The sequence below is a fragment of the Bos indicus x Bos taurus genome, chromosome 26 (assembly GCF_003369695.1).
Source record: "Bos indicus x Bos taurus breed Angus x Brahman F1 hybrid chromosome 26, Bos_hybrid_MaternalHap_v2.0, whole genome shotgun sequence".
Lineage (NCBI taxonomy): Eukaryota > Metazoa > Chordata > Mammalia > Artiodactyla > Bovidae > Bos > Bos indicus x Bos taurus.
Window position 1 is genome coordinate 46,486,665 of NC_040101.1, and position 23,779 is coordinate 46,510,443.

At 37.5% G+C, this 23,779-nt stretch overlaps 1 protein-coding gene across 8 annotated transcripts in view; it reads right to left on the minus strand.

The window, feature by feature from the left end:
* Positions 1–23,779, minus strand: part of PCDH15 (protocadherin related 15) — a 1,046,857-nt gene that overhangs the window by 721,028 nt on the left and 302,050 nt on the right. For 4 of the 8 annotated variants that reach the window (XM_027528917.1, XM_027528920.1, XM_027528916.1 and 1 more), the window contains exon 3: positions 389–403. The exons of the other annotated variants lie outside the window; for them this stretch is intronic. In XM_027528917.1, the coding sequence (XP_027384718.1) occupies positions 389–403 (15 nt within the window). The remainder of the gene's footprint in view (positions 1–388; positions 404–23,779) is intronic. 8 annotated transcript variants of the gene reach the window in all.

Consider the following 23,779-nt stretch of genomic DNA (forward strand, 5'->3'; position numbering starts at 1 on the left):
TACATCATTACTGTTAACAATTTTTTATTAAAAAAAAAAGTGTTCACACAGATTCCTTACCACATTGCAACAAAGTCACTTTATACACCATGAAATGGTTCAAATCATACTGAGAAAACACCAGCAGAGACCACTGGAGAGTAGAAGTCCTTCAGGACAGAGATAATGGGATGGTAATTTAACCCAAAGAAATAACATAAAGGAATGATTAACAAGGATAAATTGTAATTAAAGCTTCACAACAGAAACAAACATAATTGGACTTTAATTGTGATAAAGGGTCTAATTAAAAAGAGTGAATAGAATTTTAATAATATTCTAAAGAGAATGAAACAGAGACAGACAAGCAATGTTTGTGGGTTTTGAGATTTTATTTTTGTCGTCTTACCCTCATATTGCCAGTCTGGAGACAAAGGAATAGAGTCATCAATGGAAGCAGATCAGAAAAATAAAAGAAAGAAAGGAAGAAAGCATATATGTGTATATTTAGTGAGGATTGAAAGATATAAATAGCATTGTACAATAACAGATATATCACACCTAATGATTTCTGGAAATGAAATATAAAATCCTTATTTTTATAATTCAAACACAGTATGAACAAGTTAACTTTATAATGTATGTCACTCACATCTTAAAAATTACAGATCAATTTGAATATACCATACAATACACCTATGTGTCCTATGAAAAGGTAAATAAAATTACATATCAATTGTCTATTATCTCTGTGTTGAATGAACCTTAAGAATATTGCCTTTCAATCAGTAGTGATTAATTTTTTATCTCAAGAACTGCTAATGCGTGGATAATGAACATATAAATAGTATCATGAACTATAATATCCACGATAATTAAAATGTGAAGGCTTTGCCTGGGAGATGTCAAAAGTATACTTCTGAGACATAAAGTGCTCTCTCAGGAGATACTTGGCCAGCCTGATAGGGTTGTGTCATGTGGTTAAATGTACATGGCGTGTTCCTATGACTGAAACATAAATTGGCTTAAGCCATCCAAGTAGGTGTGCTGTTTGGAAGATGATTTCAAGGCTTACTATTTATCTATTAAAATTCTGCCATTATGTACATGGGTGTGAATAATAAGGGCTTTGGCAAGCACTGTTGTATATTGTAAGATGTGTGTTCTCTCATGTAAAGCTTAAAATATATGAACTCTCCAGTTTTTCTCTCTTTGTCCTTGTCAGTATTCAAGGAATTTCAGGGCACAGCAGTTTTAGATCTAAAATATCTCATTACACTCCATCCTTTCCTTCCTATACCCCCTGACGTAGCACAGCTCCTCGCTATTTGCAGTCTCTACTCTTGGAGTGGTTTCCTCATTAATCTCCTGGAAACTGTTCTCATCCTGCATTCATTTATTCATTTCATGAGAATAATTTTTCTGCACCCCAATCAAAGGTAAGTTAATGGCACTTCTCTGTACAAAAACACTTATGTTTCTTTTGGAGTGAAGAAAAATGTTTTAGAATATCATTCAGAGGGTGTCACAGTCTCAACATTGTTTACTTATTAAGCACTATGCCCTTCAGTCACCTTAGAGACCTTACTCTTGCTGGATTACATCTTGTATTATTAAGGCAGCTTTGTTACCTAAAGTCATTTCTGCCTCTACTGCCTGGCAAGTCTGTTATTCTTGATAAAATTAGGTTTCACCTATTCCACCAAAACTTTCTTATACCCCAGTGAAATTTTAAATTTTCTTCCTGAGTTCTCATATCTGTTCATCTAGCTTTTTATTCATCTGTGCATACAAAAATTATTCAGTCAAATTGGTAGATAGCTTACTATGTGCTGAAGATGGGAATTAAAAATCAACAACTCCTTTCTTCACAGATCTCAGGTTGGGGAGATAAGTGGTCAGATAAAGGAAAGACTCATAAACAACCACAAAAGTATGGCACAATGTGGTCTATGGGAGTCAGTTGTTTAATATGATCATCAACAACACAAATAATTAAAATAGAGACATTGCCTGCTGTGAGTAGAAATGGGATACTCAAGAAGGCAGAGGCAATTTGTGAAAATAATAAATGAAACATGACCAGTTCTTGCAAGAAGCAACTCTTGGATTACAAAGCATGCCTTCCATTTGTATTTCAAAGAGTAGTTACTTTTCAATACTATTTTATTTCTTCCCACTCTCCTTTTTTTCCCTCTCTCTTTCTCCCTCTCCCTCCCTTACACACACACACACACACACACACACACACACACACACACACCACACAGTAGATCAGTGGTAAAGAATCTGCCTGCCAATGTAGGAGACACAGGTTCAATCCTTGGGGCAGGAAGACCCATGGAGAAGGAAATGGTAACCCACTCCAGTATTCTTGCCTGGAGAATCCCATGGATGGAGGAGCATGGTGAGCCCAGTGTCACAAAAGAGTTGGATATGACTTAGCAATTAAACAACAATCTAAACGTACATATAATATTTATATATAGGGTTACTGCCTCAGTTAAAATCCTCATAGCTGCAAAGTAGAGAAAAAGTGTGGTGAATTTTCACATGAGTATTGGTAGGGGAATAGATATTTAATCAATAACTTTATAGACAGGCAGGATAAAGGGAAATGAATGATGGAGAAACTTGGGTATACATATACAACAACCGCTCATCATTTGGTTACTATTATATTTATGAATAGACTTTTTCTGCTCAACTAAGTCAAGTATGATTGTCCATATTCCAGCCCTACCTACCTCCCTTACCCTTTTCACTCCTCTTGTTTCATTTGGTAGCCATAGCAAGCCAAATTTATGTTTGCTGTGACATCTGCTGAATTTCCCTTCCTCCTTTTCTTCCCCTGGTTAACTTTTATTTCTCTTCCAAGAACCTGGCAAGGCATCTTTCTAGAAAATCTTCCTTGTTGGTCTAAACTAAATGCCTATTCTCTGCATTCCTTCAATATACACTGTGTAAGCATGCCAAGTCCTTTCAGTGGTGTCTGACTCTTTGTGAATCCATGGACTGTAGCCCTCCAAGCTTCTCTGTCCATGGGATTCTTCAGGTAAGAATACTGGAGGAGGTCGCCATGCCCGCCTCCAGGGGATCTTCCGAACCAGGGAGCAAACCCACATATCTTACATCTCTTGCATTAGCAGGTGGGTTCTTTACCACTAATGCTACCTGGGAAGCCCTCAGTATACACTGTGCTGTGCTTAGTTACTCAGTTGTGTTCAACTCTTCATAACCCCATGGACTGTAGCCCACTAGGCTCCTCTGTCCATGAGGATTCTCCAGGCAAGAATACTGGAATGGGCTCCCATGCCCTCCTCCAAGGGATCTTCCCAACCCAGGGGTAAAATCCAGGTCTCCCACATTGCAGGCAGATTCTTTACTGTTTGAGCCACCAGGGATGCTCAAGAATAATGGAGTGAGTAGCCTATCCCTTCTCCAGGGGATCTTCCCAACTGAGGAATCAAACTGGGGTCTCCTGCACTGCAGGTGGATTCTTTACTAGCTGAGCTACCAATATACACTGTAGTCCATTGGAAAAGTTACTTCAAAAAATATATTAGTGATTTTTTTCTAATGAGAGCTCCTTCAGACCAAGGCTGTGTCATATTTATCTTAGTAACCTCAGAATTCAACCAGAGTGGATCCTGAAAGAATGTTTGTTGAATTTTTCTGAACTACAATCAGCGCAGCTGCAATCTCTCATTGACCATCTCTCCAGGAGTGCACTCAGAAGTCTCTGTTCTCCTTATGTCCTTAGCAACAGAAACAGCCCAGGAGTAAAGGTGCAGGTACAATTCCTCCCAGTCAGACCCCTTTAAAGGATGACTTCCACTCAGCTTTATTCTTTTAGCAAGTTCCAAAACCCCACAATAAGATATTTTCATGCCCAAATAAATAAATTTTATTTATTCTGAATCAAAACAAAAGTGGTTAAAAAAATTTAGACTCACCACACTAATGTAGAGAGGTTAGTCAGATACATAAAAATAATCTATTAATAACATTGTTCACAACAGTGTTTGCTTTGAAATGATGTGCTTGTGAAACTATAATTAGTTCTGAAATGCACAAAATATTTTTAATTGCAAGTATATTCAGAAAAAAAGTAAATTTGGATGAAACAGCCAGGATGTATTAGGTATGCAAATATCCACATGGAGATCAAAGTGAAAACTAGAAAGCAATTTGGGGGCTAGGTGATCCTGTTCTCTACGGTCTATGGATAATCTGTCTGCCACAGGAAAGACGGGTTAGCTGATGATGACTGTACCTTGGAAATGCACTTCTGTAATCTATTTAATTTCACCCTTGACTGTCCAGGTTAAATCACAAATTCATTGTTTTTCGTGCCTCAAATTTCTAACCTCTCGGGCCCCTACCTGATTCCCATATCCAATTTGTTGTAAAGTGCAGGATATGAATACAAATACCTGAATGCCTAGTGTGATTCATTTCTGCAAATTTGTCATCAAGCTAAAAATAAGCCATATTTTTTCTGTATGTTTTTAAATAATTTGATGCAACAGGTAGGATTTCAAACTTAAAAACTGTTAGCAGATATGTAATGACTGGTTTCAAAGGTAGTAAACCTGTGATAAGCTATTCTTAGAAGCTTAAGAGCATGTTACTCTGTAAAGAGAATATCCAGAATTGTCCAAGTCTATTCATTTATTACTAAGAAGTGTGAATAGCCAGGAAAATCCTATTTCCATCTTAGCCTATTCTCAAAACTTCTATTTAAAAAAATGGAGTATAATTGCTTTATAATGTTGTGTTAGATTCTTCTGTACAACAAAGGGAATTAGCTATATTTATACATATATCCCCTCCATCTTGGACCTCCCTTCCCCAACCTAATCCCACCTGTCCAGGTCATCACAGAGCCCTGAGTTGAGTTCTCTGTCATACAGAAGTTTCCCACTATCTGTCTATTTTACACATAGTGGTGAACATATATCAATCCTAAACTCTAATTCATCCCACCCTTCCTTTCCCCCAATGCATCCACATGACCATTCTCTATGTCTGTGCTTCTGATTCCTGCCCTGCAAATAGGCTCCTCAGTACCTCATTTTTAGATTCCACATATATGTGTTAATATACAATATTTTTCTCCTTCTGACTTACTTCACTCTGAATGCAGTGTCTAGGTCCATCCACATCTCTACAGATGATCCAATTTTGTTCCTTTTGGTGGCTGTGTAATACTCCATTGCATATATGTGCCACATCATCTCTATTCATCCTTTGATGTATATTTAGGTTGTTTACATATCGGGCTATTGTAAATAGTGTTGCAATGAACATTGGGATACATGTGTCTTTTTGAATTATGGTTTCCTTAGGGTATATATATACCCAATAGTGGAACTGATGAGTCGATTGTAGTTCTATTTTTAAAGAAAACTCCATACTTTTTTTCCATAGTGGCTGTATCAATTTACTTTCCCATAAACAGTGGAAGAGGGTTCCCATTTCTCCACAGCATTTCCAGTATTTATTGTTTTTTTGATGATGGCTACTCTGGTGAGTGTGAAATGATACCTCGTTTATTTTGATTTGCATTTCTCTAATAGTTAGTGCTGTTGATCATTTTTTTCATTATATGGGACTGGAATGCAAAAGTAGGAAGTCAAGAGATACCTGGAGTAACAGCAAATTTGGCCCTGCTACAAAGCGAAGCAGGGCAAAGGCTAATGGAGTTTTGCCAAGAGAATGCACTGATCATAGCAAACTACTTCTTCCAACAACACAAGAGAAGACTCTACACATGGACATCACCAGATGGTCAATACCAATATCAGACTGATTATATTCTTTGCAGCTGAAGATGGAGAAGCTCTATACACTCAGCAAAACAAAGATTAGAAGCTGACTGTGGCTCAGATCATGAACTCCTATTGACAAATTCAGATTTAAATTGAAGAAAGTAGGGAAAACCACTAGAAGATTCAGGTATGACCTAAATCAAATCCCTTACAGTGGAAAGGTAAAGTGAAAGTAAAGTTGCTTAATCGTGTCTGACTCTTTGTGACCCCATGGACTGTAGCCTACCAGGCTCCTCCGTCCATGGAATTTTCCAAGCAAGAGTACTGGAGTGGGTTGCCATTACCTTCTCCAGGGGATCTTCCCAACCTGGGGATGGAAGCTGGGTCTCTCACATTGCAGGCAGGTGTTTTACCATCTGAGCCACCATGACAAATAAATTCAAGGGATTAGATCTGATAGAGTGCCTGAACAACTATGGACAGAGGTCCATGACACTGTACAGGAGGCAGGGATCAAGACTATTCCCAAGGAAAAGAAATGCAAAAAGGCAAAATGGTTATCTGAGGAGGCCTTAAAAATAGCTGAGAAAAGAAGAGAAGCGAAAGGAAAATTAGAAATGGAAAGATATATCAATTTGAATGCAGAGTTCCAAAAAAATAACAAGGAGAGATAAGAAAGGCTTTCTCAGTGATCAATACAAACAAATAGAGAAAAACAATAGAATGGGAAAGATGAGATCTCTTCAAGAAAATTAGAGATACCAAGGGAACATTTCATGCAAAGATGGGCTCAATAAAGGACAGAAATGGTATGGACCTAACAGAAGCAGAAGATATTAAGAAGAGGTGGCAAGAATACACAGAAGAATTATACAAAAATATCTTCATGACCCAGATAACCATGATGGTGTGATCCAAAAAAATAGCAAAGAGAGATAAGAAAGGCTTTCTCAGTGATCAATACAAACAAATAGAGAAAAACAATAGAATGGGAAAGATGAGATCACTTCAAGAAAATTAGAGATACCAAGTGAATATTTCATGCAAAGATGGGCTCAATAAAGGACAGAAATGGTATGGACCTAACAGAAGCAGAAGATATTAAGAAGAGGTGGCAAGAATACACTGAAGAATTATACAAAAAATATCTTCATGACCCAGATAACCATGATGGTGTGATCCCTCACGTAGAGCCAGATATCTTGGAATGTGAAGTCAAGTGGGCCTTGGAAAACATCACTATGAACAAAGCTAGTAGAGGTGATGGACTTCCAGTTGAGCTATTTCAAATCCTAAAAGATGATGCTGTGAAAGTGCTGCACTCAATATGCCAGCAAATTTGGAAAACTCAGCAGTGGCCACAGGACAGGAAAAGGTCAGTTTTCATTCCAGTCCCCAAATAGGAAATGGCAAAGAATGCTCAAGCTACTGCACAGTTGTACTCATCTCATACGCTGGAAAAGTAATGCTCAAAATTCTCCAACCCAGGCTTCAACCGTATGTGAACCTTGAACTTCCAGAAGTCCAAACTGTATTTAGAAAAGGCAGAGGAACCAGAGATCAAATTGCTAACATCTGTTGGATCATTGAAAAAGCAAGAATTCCAGAAAAACATCTACTTCTGATTTACTGACTATGCCAAATACTTTGTGTGGATCACAATAAACTGTGGAAAATTCTTCAAGAAATGGGAATACCAGACCATCTGACCTGCCGCCTGGAAAATCTGTTTACAGGTAAAGAAGCAACAGTTAGAACAGGACATGGAACAGCAGACTGTTTCCAAATCAGGAAAGAAGTACGTCAAGGCGGTATATTGTCACTCTGCTTATTTAAATTATATGCAGAGTACATCATGAGAAATCCTGGACTGGATGAAGCCCAAGCTGGAACCATGATTGCCAGGAGAAATATCAATAACCTCATATATGCAGATGACACCACCTTTACAGCAGAAAGAGAAGAAGAACTAAAGAGCCTCTTGATGAAAGTGAAAGAAGAGAGTGAAAATGTTGGCTTAAAGCTCAACATTCAGAAAACTAAGATCATGGCATCTGGTCCCATCACTTCATGGCAAACAGATGGAGAAACAGTGGAAACAGTGGCAGACTTTATTTTTGTGGGCTCCAAAATCACTGCAGATAGTAACTGCAGCCATGAAATTAAAAGACACTTACTCCTTGGAAGGAAACTTATGACCAAACTTCACAGCATATTAAAAAACAGAGAAATTACTTTGCCAACAAAGGTCTGCCTAGTCAAGGCTATGGTTTTTACAGCAGTCATATATTGATGTGAGAGTTGGACTATAAAGAAAACTGAGTGCCAAAGAACTGATGCTTTGAATTGTGGTGATGGAGAAGACTCTTGAGGGTCCTTTGGACTGCAAGGAGATTCAACCAGTCCATCCTAAAGGAGATCAGTCCTGAATATTCATTGGAAGGACTGACATTGAAGGTAAAACTCCAATACTTTGGCCACTGATGCAAAGAACTAACTCATTGGAAAAGACCCTGATGATGGGAAAGATTGAACGCAGGAGGAGAAGCAGATGACAGAGGATGAGATGGTTAGATGGCATCACTGACTCAATGGTCACGAGTTTGAGTAAACTCCGGGAGTTGGTGATGGACAAGGAGTCCTGGCATGCTGCAGCCCATTGAGTCTCAAAGACTTGGACACGACTGAGCGACTGAACTGAACTGTTTTGATATTGAGCTGAGGTTTGTATTTTCATCTTGTTTACAGTTTCCTTTTCTCTGTAGACACTTTTTAGTTGTATTAGGCTCTACTTGTTTATTTTTATTTTCATTGCTGTAGGAGGTAGGTCAGAAAACATCTTGCTGTGATTTATATCAAAAAGTGTTTTTCCTATGGTTTCCTCTAAGAATTCAACAGTGTCCATGCTTACATTTGGGTCTTTAATCCATTTTGAATTTGTTTTGGTTTATGGTGTTATGTAGTCTTCCAAATTCGTTCTTTTACATGTAGCTGTCCGGTTTTCCCAGCACCATTTATTGGGAGAAATATTTGCAAATGAAGCAACTGAGAAACAATGTCTTCTTAATATAATTTCAAATATATTGGCTATTGTCATATGTTAACACATCAGTTGCCATCAATATGTCCAATGGCTAGTATATTGTATCTCCTGCCCAGATTTCTCTCCTGAGGATGTGTCCTACTGCTCAGACAACATCTGTACTTGCAATTTCAAAAGTGCCCTAAATATAACATTCCAAAATGCAATTCTAGTTTCAACCCCCCAGCCCATACCTGGCCTTTTTCAGTATGTATAATTCCAGTGAATAGCACAATTTTGCACCAAGTTTCATAACACGGAAACTAGGATGTCACCTTTGAGCCTGCCTATCTTCCTTGCCTTTCTGTGTTGAATCCCTCAAAAAATCTTGAATTTAATTCCTACAGAAAACTTCTCATATCCACCTAAAGTTTTCAATCTCTGATGTCAATGTGATATTGCAGTCTCCTACTTAATGTAATAGGTTTCCTAAGGTTCACCCTACAGGCAATCCTGGCTCACTCTTTAATTTTCTATCTTTAACCACAGTGATCTTTTAACCGATTAAAATATGCTTACCTGTTAAGAATGTGCCATTGCTTTTATTTTACAACAAAATTTTCATGGCCTACTACCCCCTGTATAGTATGATTTTATATTGAAAACCAAAATATATGGCCTAAAAGATCCTGCATGATACAGCCTTCTCCTTCCTTTCCAATCTCATCTACTTCCATATTTTTGCATGCCCTCTACATTCCAGACAGAATTTTCTTCTCTTTAATCATGGTATGGTTTATCTTGAGCTACCTCAAGACCTTTCCAGATTATATTATTTCTTATTTCTAATCTTCACACTTAACCCATCCTTCACTTATATTTTCTTTAGATTTTAACTTAATGCTTCACTTTTCAAAGAAATCATTTCTAATCCCAGGTTCCCTGATATATACTGAGTTAACTCTGCCTTCTAATATCAATTTATCAATATTATCTGAGTTAATACTCAGTTAACTCTGCCTTCTAATACCTACTGACTCCTCACTGAACAGAAAACTCAGAAATACCTAGATCTTGTTTCTGTTTCTGAGTTAGTGTTCCCAGGGCAAAGTTCTTGCCACATAAGATAGTTGACTCTAAGCAACTATTTCTTGAATGCATAAATGAAAAGCTTCAACCAATTTGCAACAGCAATATTTAAAAAGCCTCCTATAAGTTAAGACTTTTACTTTTTAATATTTGAAATGTCATTCTCATACAAAAATAATTGGGAAAGAAGGAGTAACAAGCTAGTTATTAAAAAACAGGACCGTTGATAATACCTCAGCAGAAATGTGAAGGTTGCAGAATGTGTCACCTGAAAATATGCCACTTTGGCATGTGGAATTGAGGGCAAATAAGACCCAGCAAACTCAGGAAAAGCTTTTTTTAATTTATTTTTTACTTTTCCATTAAGAGCCTAGAAGGGGTGCGTGTACAAGGAAGAGAGCTGTTACCAGAGATAAATTTTTCATTTCAGAGAGGTATGTACATGGCAGGACAAGCATTTGTTAACCTTTTTTTTTTTTTTTTTTTCCCTCATCCTCCTGTGAGCTCCCTTCTTTCCCTTTGAAGCATCAGATCCTTATCCTTTTCTGGGCTCAAGATGGTATTTAAGACTTAACTGCCTGGTTGTGTTTGAGTCTCATACTTGTGTATACTTGTGTATATAATTAAATTTGTTTTATACCTGTTAATTGTTTTATTATGGGGAGTTCTCAGCCAAGAACCTAGAAATCCCTATAATTTTTACTAAGCTGTTTCCTTACCAGTTCCCTATGATTATCAGTGAATTATTCTAGCACCTAGCATAGTATTTGACATAATCATTCAATGTATTTTTGAATTATGGACTATCCTCTTCCAAGGTAAATGAATAAAACAAATAACTAAATCATTACTATTCATCATTTCAAATATTTTGGGGATTGTTTAAATTGTTAAAGGAATTGATTCCTAGTTTAGTATACAGGTTAAGAACTCTTGAGAGTCCCTTAGACAGAAAGGAGATCAAACCAGTCAATGCTAAAGGAAATCAGTCCTGAATATTCACTGGAAGGACAGATGCTGAAGCTCCAAAACTTTGGCCACCTGATGAGAAGAACTAACTAACTGGAAAAGACCTTGATGCTGGGGAAGATTGAAGGCAAATGGAGAAGGGGATGACAGAGGATGAAATGGTTGGATGGCATTCCTGCCTCAATGGACATGAGTTTCAGCCAGCTCTGGGAGTTAGTGATGGACAGGGAAGCCTGGAGTGCTGCAGTCCATGAGTCACAAAGAGCTGGACATGACTGAGTGACTGAACTGACTGACTACAAGTATAAATGAGATAATCTATGATAATTTTATTTTGTCTGGCAAGATGTACAGGCAAAATAAAAGCACCTAATTTTTACAGTATTTACTGTGGAATGTATTTAAAGAGTCATTGCTACTGGTCCCTTTTTTTTTAAATTTTATTTTATTTTTAAACTTTACAAATTGTATTAGTTTTGCCAAATATCAAAATGAATCCGCCACAGGTATACATGTGTTCCCCATCCTGAACCCTCCTCCCTCCTCCCTCCCCATACCATCCCTCTGGGTCGTCTCAGTGCACTAGCCCCAAGCATCCAAGTAGAGAATCCTTTGGGTATCTCCACATTTTCAGTGAGAGCTGATATTGTTACATTTGTGGTTGTAAAGTGCATTCTCGTTAAGAATAAAAGCACTCACATGACTTGCCATTGAATGTCTGTTGGAATGTTGAAACTCTTATTCCAGATGCCAATCTAAATACACTATACTGAACTGAATTTACTAGAGGCAAATAGAATCCTTGAACTCTAGGTTTAAGAAAGAAAAGTGCTTAGGGTCACAATAGTCTCAGGCTTTCACAATAGTCTGGAAATGCACTGGTGTCAAAATGATCAAGCAAAAAGATCAAGAAAGAGTTAAAGATTTTCTGAAACTTCTACCCTTCTGTATATTCCTGTGAATATCACTTTGCATATTCAGTCACCTGGTCTTTCTTATTTAGAAGCTTTTGTTTTTATGTGCGTGCGTGCGTGCACGCACACACACACACACACACTTTCTCTGAATCAGTTCCTTATTTCAAAGCAATTTGACCTCTCAATCAAAGAAGTACTGTGCTCTCTTGAAATTTCATGCTGTACAAACATTTTACTTTCAATTTGCTTGTCACAAGCAGCAGAAGAGGAGGGACTGTTGTCATTTTTTTATGTTGATCCTCAGAATATTCATTTTCAGGAAAACACACATAGTGAAATTTTAACACAAAAACTTCTTCTTTTACATTTTGACTCTCATCCGAAAGAAAAAGAATTTGACCATGACATTTGTAATATTAGTAGAACCATACGCTAATTTGTATTGTCTAAAATTGAAGTTAGACCATGACTGAAAAAGCAAAATGAATTTAGTAAACCACAGGACATTGCAAGTAAGTAAGTCTGATTCAAGAATGAGACATTAGCATTAATATATTTCAAATTTTACCATAAAGGAAGAAAGGTATATTTTATGATGCCTTTAGTGCAGTCATTAATTGGATTATATAATTTGTTTATGATGTTCCAACAATATGGTCTAGTAAAGCTCACTAAAGTCACTAATAATTATTGCTCTGCATCACTTGCTTTCATTAGCATGATTTACCACATAGGCCATGGCACCCTCAGTCTCTACATTATTTTTCAAATATTACTATTTATTTCACATTATTCTATTTGATAAATCAACAACAGTAGATTTGTATATGACATTTCATGAGAGAAACCCATCTCCATTCTTAAGAAGTTAATAGATCTAAGCAATAAAAAGAAAGATAAATCAAAGACTGCAGGAAGAAGGCAGAACAGGAACAGAATTTCTAGTCAAAGTCTGATCAGAAAACCAAGTAATATTTTAAGTTATTTTTGTTACTGGGAATATTACTATAATTCATTATTTTATAATTTCATTTAAATTCAAAGTCAAATATGTTAGTATTTGTACCCAGATGTAATTTTCTTACTTAATTCACAATGCATGAGTTAGAAGCATTTTGAGTTTCTTTTTTGTTTTCATTGATTTGAGATGGTCAAATACTTCTTGGTTCAAGTTAAACTGACAAACTCTCTGTAGCTCAGTTGCATTAGCTGTAAAACTAAAATTATTGTATGAAATAGTAATTGGCATATGGAAGTGCCTTATAACTTATTGTTAGGTAAATTGTATTCTAACCAAATGAACTAATCACATAAAGCTTGAATACCTCTAAATTTTAAATGCAGTGACTTTTACATATTTTTAACTAATTAGTAGTTTCTTACCTTTTACAACATTCAAAGGAAAGCTATATTTTATTAGCAGATCAAAATAGGCTTCAGATATGTTACTGTTTTTGGTGTGCATTTAATATACTGAAATAGTGACAGTTCATTTCATTATATGACCACAGATTGCTAAGGTTACATAGTTATAACTGAATCATGCAAAAGATCTCAATTCTAAAATTATCAGAGGAATGCCTATAACTAAAATTAAAAAAAAATACATCTTTTGAAAATATAAAGTAGATTGTGTCCCTCTTCTAAAAGCTGTTTGTAAGACCTTGCTTTCTATTACTTTAAAATCTTCCTAAAAGGCTTTTTCCATTAGTTAGCTTGTTTTACCATATTATTCAATTTGTCCTTACTATTTGTAATTAGCATACAAAGAAGAAAGGGAGGGATAAGGGTTTGTGTCAGTAAGAAAAGCTAAATTATATTAAAAAAATTTATGAAAAGCAGTTAAATAATTTACATTCATATTTCTGAAAGTAATTTATTTTCTAATTACTCTTAATGGGGTAACTCAGAGGAAATTCTCAATCACAATTTTTATTAAGAAGCTCAATGAGGTCAAAAGCTAAAAGCTGCAGAATTATCACTGTTTAAAACTACATTGTTTAGAGTTTTTAAATAATTCTTTGTAAACAGTCTGCTTTGCCTATTTAAACAAATTCTTTGCTGTGATCCAATTATGAGTATCTAAGCTGTCAGTTTTAAAAAAGCAAACTGTATGGATTAAATCATAAGGAAAATGTTAAGCATTTTATTACTCATAATCTTAAAAACCATATCTGTGTAAACATCACATCTGTTTTCTTAAATCTTTTCCCAATTCTACTAAGATTTTATTGATATATATGTAAGTTTAAGGTATGCAATGTAAAGACTTTATACACACACACACATATATACATATATATATATATAAGTAATTACCACCATAAGGTTAGTTAACACTGCCATACTCTTGTATAATTACTTTCTTGTGTATGGTGATAACATTTAAGATCTACTCTTTAAGCAATTTTCAGTTCAGTTCAGTTCAGTCTCTCAGTCGTGTCCGACTCTTTGCGACCCCATGAATCGCAGCACGCTGGGCCTCCCTGTCCATCACCAACTCCCGGAATTCACTCAGACTCACGTCCATCGAGTCGGTGATGCCATCCAGCCATTTCATCCTCTGTTGTCTCCTTCTCCTCCTGCCCTCAATCCCTCCCAGCATCAGGGTCTTTTCCAATGAGTCAACTCTTCACATCAGGTGGCCAAAGTACTGGACTTTCAGCTTTAGCATCATTCCTTCCAAAGAACACCCAGGGCTGATCTCCATTAGAATGGACTGGTTGGATCTCCTTACAGTCCAAGGGACTCTCAAGATTCTTCTCCAACACCACAGTTCAAAAGCATCAATTCTTTGGTGCTCAGCTTTCTTCACAGTCCAACTCTCACATCCATACATGACCACAGGAAAAACCATAGCCTTGACTAGATGGACCTTTGTTGGCAAAGTAATGTCTCTGCTTTTCAATATGCTATCTAGGTTGGTCATAACTTTCCTTCCAAGGAGTAAGTGTCTTTTAATTTCATGGCTGCAGTCACCATATGCAGTGATTTTGGAGCTCAAAAAAATGAAGTCTGACACTGTTTCCCCATCTATTTGCCATGAAGTGATGGGACCAGATGCCATGATCTTCGTTTTCTGAATGTTGAGTTTTAAGCCAACTTTTTCACTCTCCTCTTTCACCTTCATCAAGAGGCTTTTTAGTTCCTCTTCACTTTCTGCCATAAGGGTGGTATCATCTGCATATTTGAGATTATTGATATTTCTCCACACAGAACAGTTTTCTATATGATATTCAAAAAAAGGGGTGATGCTACAAATAGTAGAAAGCAATCTTAGAATTTCTGTTACATTAAGAGCATCTTTTTATACCTTTCCTCAAATTAGTTTACCTGAATATAATAATAGACTTCTTAATTCTGCTGTTAGATTTTTACTCCCATAAACTTTGGTAATATTCCTATTATCATGAGATCATTTTTAAAAATTCCAGTTAGCATAGTCAGTTCAGTCGCTCAGTCGTGTGCAGCTCTTTGCGATCCCATACAAGAACCAGAAAAAGCGATAAGCATAGTCCATTATATCCCAAACTGTCTATACACTAATGCTCATAAACTTGACACTCTAGATAGTGTCTTGAAAGCTCTAGATAGTCACTCAGGATCAAAACTACTTTGCTTTTCTACACTATTATTATAAAATTTGTTTTCCTTTTTCCTAATCCAAAATGGATTTTAAAATATTAATAAAGTAGAGAATGTATGGGGGAAAAGATACATGTCTAAAGAAATGCACAAGTTCAGTTGGAGAGGAAGAGCAGTGTGAGTAAAAATTATTGACAGTAAGTTCAAGAGCCTACCAAACATAGTTGTTTAGAGCAAATGATGTCCTTCTTTACCGAAACAGCTCCATCATGGCTTTTATAAAACATTGTGCTAATCAACAATGTTAATAATGTTAACTCAGCACCATACTATTTTATGCAAAATATTTAAATAATAGAAAAACATAAAATACATAATTTGGAAAGATTTGCATCCATGTGACTTATAATAAAAACAAACACTAACTAAAATGAAGATATATATTTTTTTCTGTCAAATTGTCAAGAATTTTATTAAATGGATAATAACAGGATTCAGTTAGAAAGTAAGAAAACATAAATTAATAGGTGATTTTGGTGGGGCTATAAATTGTGTGTTTGTGTTTATGAAAGGAAAAAATGAAAAGTAGTTTGGCAAGAATTATAAGGAAGTTCCTTTTGACAGAAGTATTTTACTTTGGGGATATACTAATACAGAAATAATCAGACAAGTACACATTGCTACTAAAAGTACATATACCACTAAGACATTATACAATTTTGTTAAACTATTAGTACTTAAGCATACCCCACAAACATGGCAGGTATTGTAGACTGGTCCACCCACTCCAACTCCTTTTTTAGGATTTTTTTTTTAAATGCCACAGAGGCTGTGAAGCTTAAAACTGCCTTCCCAGACTCATTTGCAGAATGGCTTTTCTCATAACCTGCTAAACAGTGCACATTCTCACGACATTTGAAAATAAGAAAGGACTGAGAGAGTCAAAGGGAACAAAGGACTGAGTTAGCCAAAGCACAGTACAAGAAGTTTGTAATCCTTTGGGGTCAACTATGGTACATAAATTAGTGGCAGGCTCAGGTTATCCTAGGTGCTGTATGGGTAGTGCACCACTGAGGTTTCACTAGGAAGTTCAGTAATAGTCGAGTGTTTCTCTTGCTTTCTTGATCTTGCATTTGAGTTCTGATCATTCTAAGTCATTGATTGTTGTTGTTCAGTCAGTAAGTTGTGTCCAACTCTTGGTGACACTATGGACTATAGCCTTTCCTGGAGTTTGCTGAAATTCATGTCTATTGGATCGGTGATTCAATCAAACCATATCATCCTCTGCTGCCCCTTTCTCCTATTGCCTTTGGTCTTTCCCAGATCAGGGTCTTTTCCAATGAGTTGGCTCTTTGGATCAGGTGGCCAAAATATTGGAGCTTCAGCATCAGTCTTTCCAATAAAATCCATGGTTGATTTCCTTTAGGATCGACTGATTTGATATCCTTGCAATCTGAAGGATTTTCAAAAGTCTTCTCCAGCACCACAATTCAAAGCAACAATTTGTCAGTTCTCAGTTTTCATTATGATCCAACTCTCACATCCGTAAATGATTGCTGGAAAAACCATAACTTTGACCTTTGTCAAAGAAAAGTAATGTGGAGCTTTCTCAGCAAAGTAATGTCTCTGATTTTTAATATACTGTCTAGGTTTGCCATAGCTTTCCTTCCAAGGAGCAAGTGTCTTTTAATTTTATGACTACAGTCATCATCTTCAGTGATTTTGGAGCCCAAGAAAATAAAATTTGCAACTGCTTTCACATTTTACCCTTCTATTTGCCATGAATTGATAGGACTAGATCACCCTGCTTATTTAACTCATATGCAGAGTACATCATGCAAAATGCTGGGTTGGATGAAGCACAAGTTGGAATCAAGATTGCCAGGAGAAATAGCAATAACCTCAGATATGCAGATGATACCACCCTTATGGCAGAAAGTGAAGAAAAACTAAAAAGCCTCTTGATAAGAGTGGAAGAGAAGAGTGAAAAAGCTGGCTTAAAACTCAATATTAAAAAAACTAAGATCATGGCATCTGTTCCCATCACTCCATGGCAAATAGATGGAGAAACAGTGGACACAGTGACAGACTTTATTTTCTTGGGCTCCAAAATCACTGCAGATGGTGACTGCAGCCATGAAATTAAAAGATGCTTGCTCCTTGGAAGAAGAGCTATGAACAACCTAGACAGTACATTAAAAAGCAAAGACATTATTTTTACAACAATGGTCTGTCTAGTCAAAGCTGTGGTTTTTCTAGTAGTCATGTATGGATATGAGATTTGGACCATAAATAAAGCTGGGTGCTGACCAATTGATGCTTTTGAACTGTGGTGTTGGAGAAGACTCTTGAGAGTCCCTTGGACTGCAAGATCAAACCAGTCAATCCTAAAGGAAATCAGTCCTGAATATTCATTGGGAGCACTGATGATGAAGGTGAAACTCCAATACTTTGGCCACCTGATGCAAAGAACTGACTCATTGGAAAAGACCCTGAGGCTGAGAAAGATTGAAGGTAGGAGGAGAAGAGAACAAGAGAGGATGAGATGGTTGGATGGCATCACCAACTCAATGGACATGAGTTTGAGTAAGCTCCAGGAGTTGGTTATGGACTGAGAAGCCTGGCATGCTGCAGTCCATGGGGTTGCAAAGAGTAGGACATGACTGAGTGACTGAACTGAACTGAACTGGTAGGATCAGATGTCATGATATTAGTTTTCTGAATGTTGAAATTCAAGACAGCTATTTCAGTTTCCTCTTTCACCCTTATCAGGAGGTTCTTTGGTTCTTTGATTTCTGGCATTAGAGTGGCATCATCTGCATATCTAAGATTGTTGATGTTTTTCCAGGCAATCTTGATTCCAGCTTGTGATTCATCCAGCTCAGCATTTTGCATGATGTACTCTGCATAGAGAGTGAGACTAAATCAAACAAGAGTCTGCGCCAGACCTGCCTTTGACTGTCTTCTGTAGAAGCACTTGTCAGCAGTGTCTGATGCAGGGACAGGGGTTCTGGCTGCAGCAGACCTGGGATGTGCTGCGTGTGGCATAAGTCCTCTTGAAGAAGTTGGCCATTAGCTCCACTACTGAGCTGCTGAGCAGATGACCCACAATCTGGAGAACAATTATACCAAAGAAGTTCTCGCACTGTTGCAAAGGTTCTAGGGCCCACAACAGATTTCCCAAACTGGGGATCCAGCTAAGGGACTGAGCAACCCCAGGGAATTTGACTTTGAAGGCCAGTGGGATTTGATTACAAACTTTCACAGCCTGGATAAACAGCAGACTCTTCGTGGGCAAAACCAAACCTTGTATGCACCAGGAACCAGGAGAAAGAAAGAGAGACCTCACAAGAGCATGAGTCATACTTCCCCGTGAGTGTCTGAAGTCTCTGGCAGAAGTGTGGGTCAACAGTGCCTGCAGTGGGATCAGGGGCACTGACTAAAATAGTCCTGGGAGCCATGGCATGGTGGAATAAGTCCTTTTCAAGGAAGTCACCCTTACTCTCATTACCCCTACCATAGCTTGACCTCAGGCCAAACTACAGCTCCACCCATCAGCAGAAAATTGGATTAGAGATTTACTGAGTATGGTCTTGACCACCAGAGCAAGACTCAGTATTCCACACAGCCAGTCCCTCCCATCAGGAAGTTTCCACAAGCATCTTATCCTCATCTATCAGAGGATAGACAGAATGAAAAGCACAGTTTATGAAAATTAAACAAACTGATGACATGGATCACAGCCTTGCCTATCTCAATGAAACTGTGAGCCATGCCGTGTAGGGCCATTCAAGATGGACGGGTCATGGTGGAGAGTTCTGACAAAACATGGTGCACTGGAGAAGGGAATGACAAACCGCTTCAGCATTCCTTCCTTGAGAACTCCATGAAGAGCATGAAAAGGCAAAAGATATAACACTAAAAGATGAACTCCCTAGGTCAATAGGAGCACAATATGCTACTGGAGGAAAGCAGAGAAATAGCTCCAGAAGGAATGAAGAGGCTGGACTAAATCAGAAACAACACCCAGTTTTGAATGTGTCTGGTGGTGAAACTAAAGTCTGATGCTATAAAGAACAATATTTCATAGGAACCTGGAATGTCAGGTCCATGAATTAAGGTAAATTGGAAGTGGTCAAACAGGAGATGGCAAGAGTGAACATCAACATTTTAGGAGTCAGTGAACTAAAATGGACTGGAATGGGTGAATTTAATTCAGATGACCATTATATCTACTACTGCAGGCAAGAATCCCTTACAAGAAAAGCCTTAATGGTCAAAAAAAGAGTCCAAAATGCAGCACTTGGGTGCAATCTTAAAGATGACAGAAAAATCTCTGTTCATTTCCAAGGCAAACCATTCATGAGTATATCATGCGAAATGCCAAAATGCCTAAATGCCAGGTTGGATGAAGCACAACCTGAAATCAAGATTGCCAGGAGAAATAACAGTAACCTCAGATATGCAGATGACACCATTCTTATGGCAGAAAGCAAAGAGGAACTATAGAGCCTCTTGATGAAGGTGAAAGAGGAGAGTGAAAAAGTTGGCTTAAAACTCAACATTCAAAAAACTAAGATCATGGCATCCAGTCCCATCACTCCATAGCAAATAGATGGAGAAACAATGCAAACAGTGACAGACTTTATTTTCTTGGATTCCAAAATCACTGCACATGGTGACTGCAGCCATGAAATTAAAAGACACTTGCTCCTTGAAAGAAAGCTATGACCAACCTAGGAGCATATTAATAAGCAGAGACATTATTTTGCCAACAACGGTCCATCTAGTCAAAGCTATGGTTTTTCCAGTAGCATGTATGGGTGTAAGCCTTGGATCATAAAGAAGGCTGAGCAGAGAAGAACTGATGTCATGTTGGAGAAAACTCTTGAGAGTCCCTTGGACTGCCAGGAAATCAAACCAATCAATCCTAAAGGAAATCAATCATTAATTTTCACTGGAAGGGTTGATGCTGAAGCTTCAATACTTTGGCCAGCTGATGCATAGGGCTGATTCATTAGAAAAGACCCTGATGCTAGGAAAGATTGAAGGCAGGCAGAGAAGGGGATGGCAGAGTACAAGATAGTTGGATGGCATAACTCACTCAATGGACATGAATTTGAGCAAGCTCCAGGAGATGGTGAAGAATAGGGAAGCCTGTCATGCTGCAGTCCATGGGGTCACAAAGAGTTGGACATGACTGAGTAGTTGAATAACAACTCTGCATAGAAGTTAAATAAGCAGGGTGACAGTATACAGCCTTGCCGTACTTCTCTCTCAATTTTGAACATGCCAGTTGTTTCATATAAAGTTCTAACTATTGCTTCTTATCCTGCAAACAGGTTTCTCAGGAGACAGATAAGATGGTCTGGTATTCCCATCTCTTTAAGAATTTTCCACAGTTTGTTGTGATCTACACAGTTAAAGGCTTTACTGTAGTCAATGGAGCAGAAGTAGATGTTTTTCTGGAATTTCCTTGCCTTCTACACAATCCACTGAATGGCAATTGATCTCTGACTACTCTGCCTCTTCAAAGCCCAGCTTGTACGTCTGGAAGCTCTCGTTTCACATATTGTTGAAATCACTTAATACATGTCAGTAAATCAAGTCCAGATGAAAGTGGCTGTGTAGATTTCAATAAAATCTATCAATTTGAAATTAGGCATCAAATATATATATGTATATATATATACATATTGTTTAGGAAATTATGATATCTTGAGCAATGATCATAAGAAGTTAAAATAAAAAACAGGTTTTAGAGCTGTATGTAATTTTTTGAGTACATATAAATAGTCAATATGATAAGCTAATATATGACCATTTTAATTATTGTTAATAGTGCTTTCTCATTCTTAAAATTTCTAAATTTGTTCATGTGTTGCTTTTGTCATAAGAAAACATTCATAAATACAATTTGGAAAGTAAGATAAGGAACTTCACTTATCTAGAAGAACAGGATATATCACAAAAATTCTAAATAGAGTAAATAATCTTATAAATATCATAAAATGAAGAATACTTCAATGTGGTAAAATCTGTTATATTAGAACACATTTAAATTTAAAATTAAGGCATGAAAGATGCCTTCTTGTCACTTTGCCACTCTGACGTACTCTGGAAGCTGCCATTTCACCTGCTACAAGACTGACAGTCTTTCATTAATGCTTCCTTTAACTCAGAATCATCCTCATCAGTTCAAGTTTTGAAATTTGGCACATGACATTGATGGCAACATGACAAATAGTATTTAACAATTTGTGATCAGTTAGGGAACCAAGCTAGAGTCCCCCACTCCAAGAAGGTTGTCATGATGTAGAAAGAACGCCATTTAAGTAAGGGCTTCCCAGGTGGCACTCTGGTAAAGAATTTGCCTGCCAATGCAGGAAAACACTGGTTCAATCCCTGGGTAGGAAGATCCCTTGAAATAGGAAATGGCAACCCACTCCAGTATTCTTGCCTGGGAAGTTCCATGGACAGAGTAGCCTAGCAGGCTACAGTACATGGGGTCACAAAGAGTCAGACATGACTGAGAACACACCCAGACCCAATAAGACATCCATAGGCAGGAGATTCACATTCAGATCAAAGCCAAGTACAAGGCAGGGAAGAGCCATCATCGATTCAGTGCATGTTGGCATCCACTCTGTTCAAAACACTTCAACGCTCCTTCCTTTGCTTCTACTCTATTTCCTTCTATTTATTGTGTAGTGAGATATGCACATTGTGAACAGTGAGCTAGTAATATTTTAGAAAGAGAAAGTAAAATTGTTGAGCATGCAGTTTAACATGACATTTAACACTACCTAATGTTTCTCAAGCAAAATGTTTTATTTACACAGGAAACAATCTTGCCATCTATCTTCTGTCTCTATTCTTTTTGTTTACTATTTTGGTTTTCCTTTTAAAAAAAATGTATCATAAATCAGACACACAATAAAGGGTATGTAATATATTTTTTGGAATTTAAAAGTCAATAGTGTTATAATAAAATGAATATTTATGTCCCCACCACCCACAATAAAAAATAAAATATTACTCAGTTCAACTCAGTTCAGTTCAGTCACTCAGTCATGTGTGACATTGTGATCCCATGAATCATAGCACGCCAGGCCTCCCTGTTCATCACCAACTCCCAGAGTTCACTCAAACTCATGTCCATCGAGTTGGTGATGCCATCCAGCCACCTCATCCTCTGTCATCCCTTCTCCTCCTGCCCTCAATCCCTCCCAGCATCAGGGTCTTTTCAATGAGTCAACTTTTCTCATGAGGTGGCCAAATTATTGGAGTTTCAGCTTCAGCATCAGTCCTTCCAGTGAACACCCAGGACTGATTTCCTTTAGGATGGACTGTTGGATCTCCTTGCAGTCCAAGGGACTCTCAAGAGTCTTCTCCAACACCACAGTTCAAAAGCATCAATTCTTCAGTGCTCAGCTTTCTTCACAGTCCAACTCTCACATCCATACATGACTACTGGAAAATGATAGCCTTGACTAGATGGACCTTTGTTGACAAAGTAATGTCTCTGCTTTTTAATATGCTATGTAGGTTGGTCATAACTTTCCTCCCAAGGAATAAGCGTCTTTTAATTTCATGGCTGCAGTCACCATCTGCAGTGATTTTGGAGCCCCAGAAAATAAAGTCTGACACTGTTTCCACTGTTTCCCCATCTATTTGCCATGAAGTCATGGGACCAGATGCCATGATCTTAGTTTTCTGAATGTTGAGCTTTAGGCCAACTTTTTCTACTTTCCACTTTCACTTTCATCAAGAGGCTTTTTAGTTCCTCTTCGCTTTCTGCCATAAGGGTGGTGTCATCTGCATATCTGAGGTTATTGATATTTCTCCTAGCAATCTTGATTCCAGCTTGTGCTTCTTCCAGCCCAGCGTTTCTCATGATGCACTCTGCATATAAGTTCAATAAGCAGGGTGACAATATACAGCCTTAACATACTCCTTTTCCTATTTGGAACCAGTCTGTTGTTCCATGTCCAGTTCTAACTGCTGCTTCCTGACCTGCATATAGGTTTCTCAAGAGGCAGGTCAGGTGGTCTGGTATTCCCATCTCTTCCAGAGTTTTCCACAGTTTATTGTGATCCACACAGTCAAATGCTTTGGCATAGTCAATAAAGCAGAAATAGATGTTTTCCTGGAACTCTCTTGCTTTTTCCATGATCCAGCGGATGTTGGCAATTTGATCTCTGGTTCCTCTGCCTTTTCTTAAACCAGCTTGAACATCAGGAAGTTCACAGTTCACATATTGCTGAAGCCTGTCTTGGAGAATTTTGAGCATTACTTTCCTAGCGTGTGAGATGAGTGCAATTGTGTGGTAGTTTGAGCATTCTTTGGCATTGCCTTTCTTTGGGATTGGAATGAAAACTGACCTTTTCCAGTCCATCTCATAAATCTTCTTTGAACCTTATGGTATAATTTTGTGTCTTTGT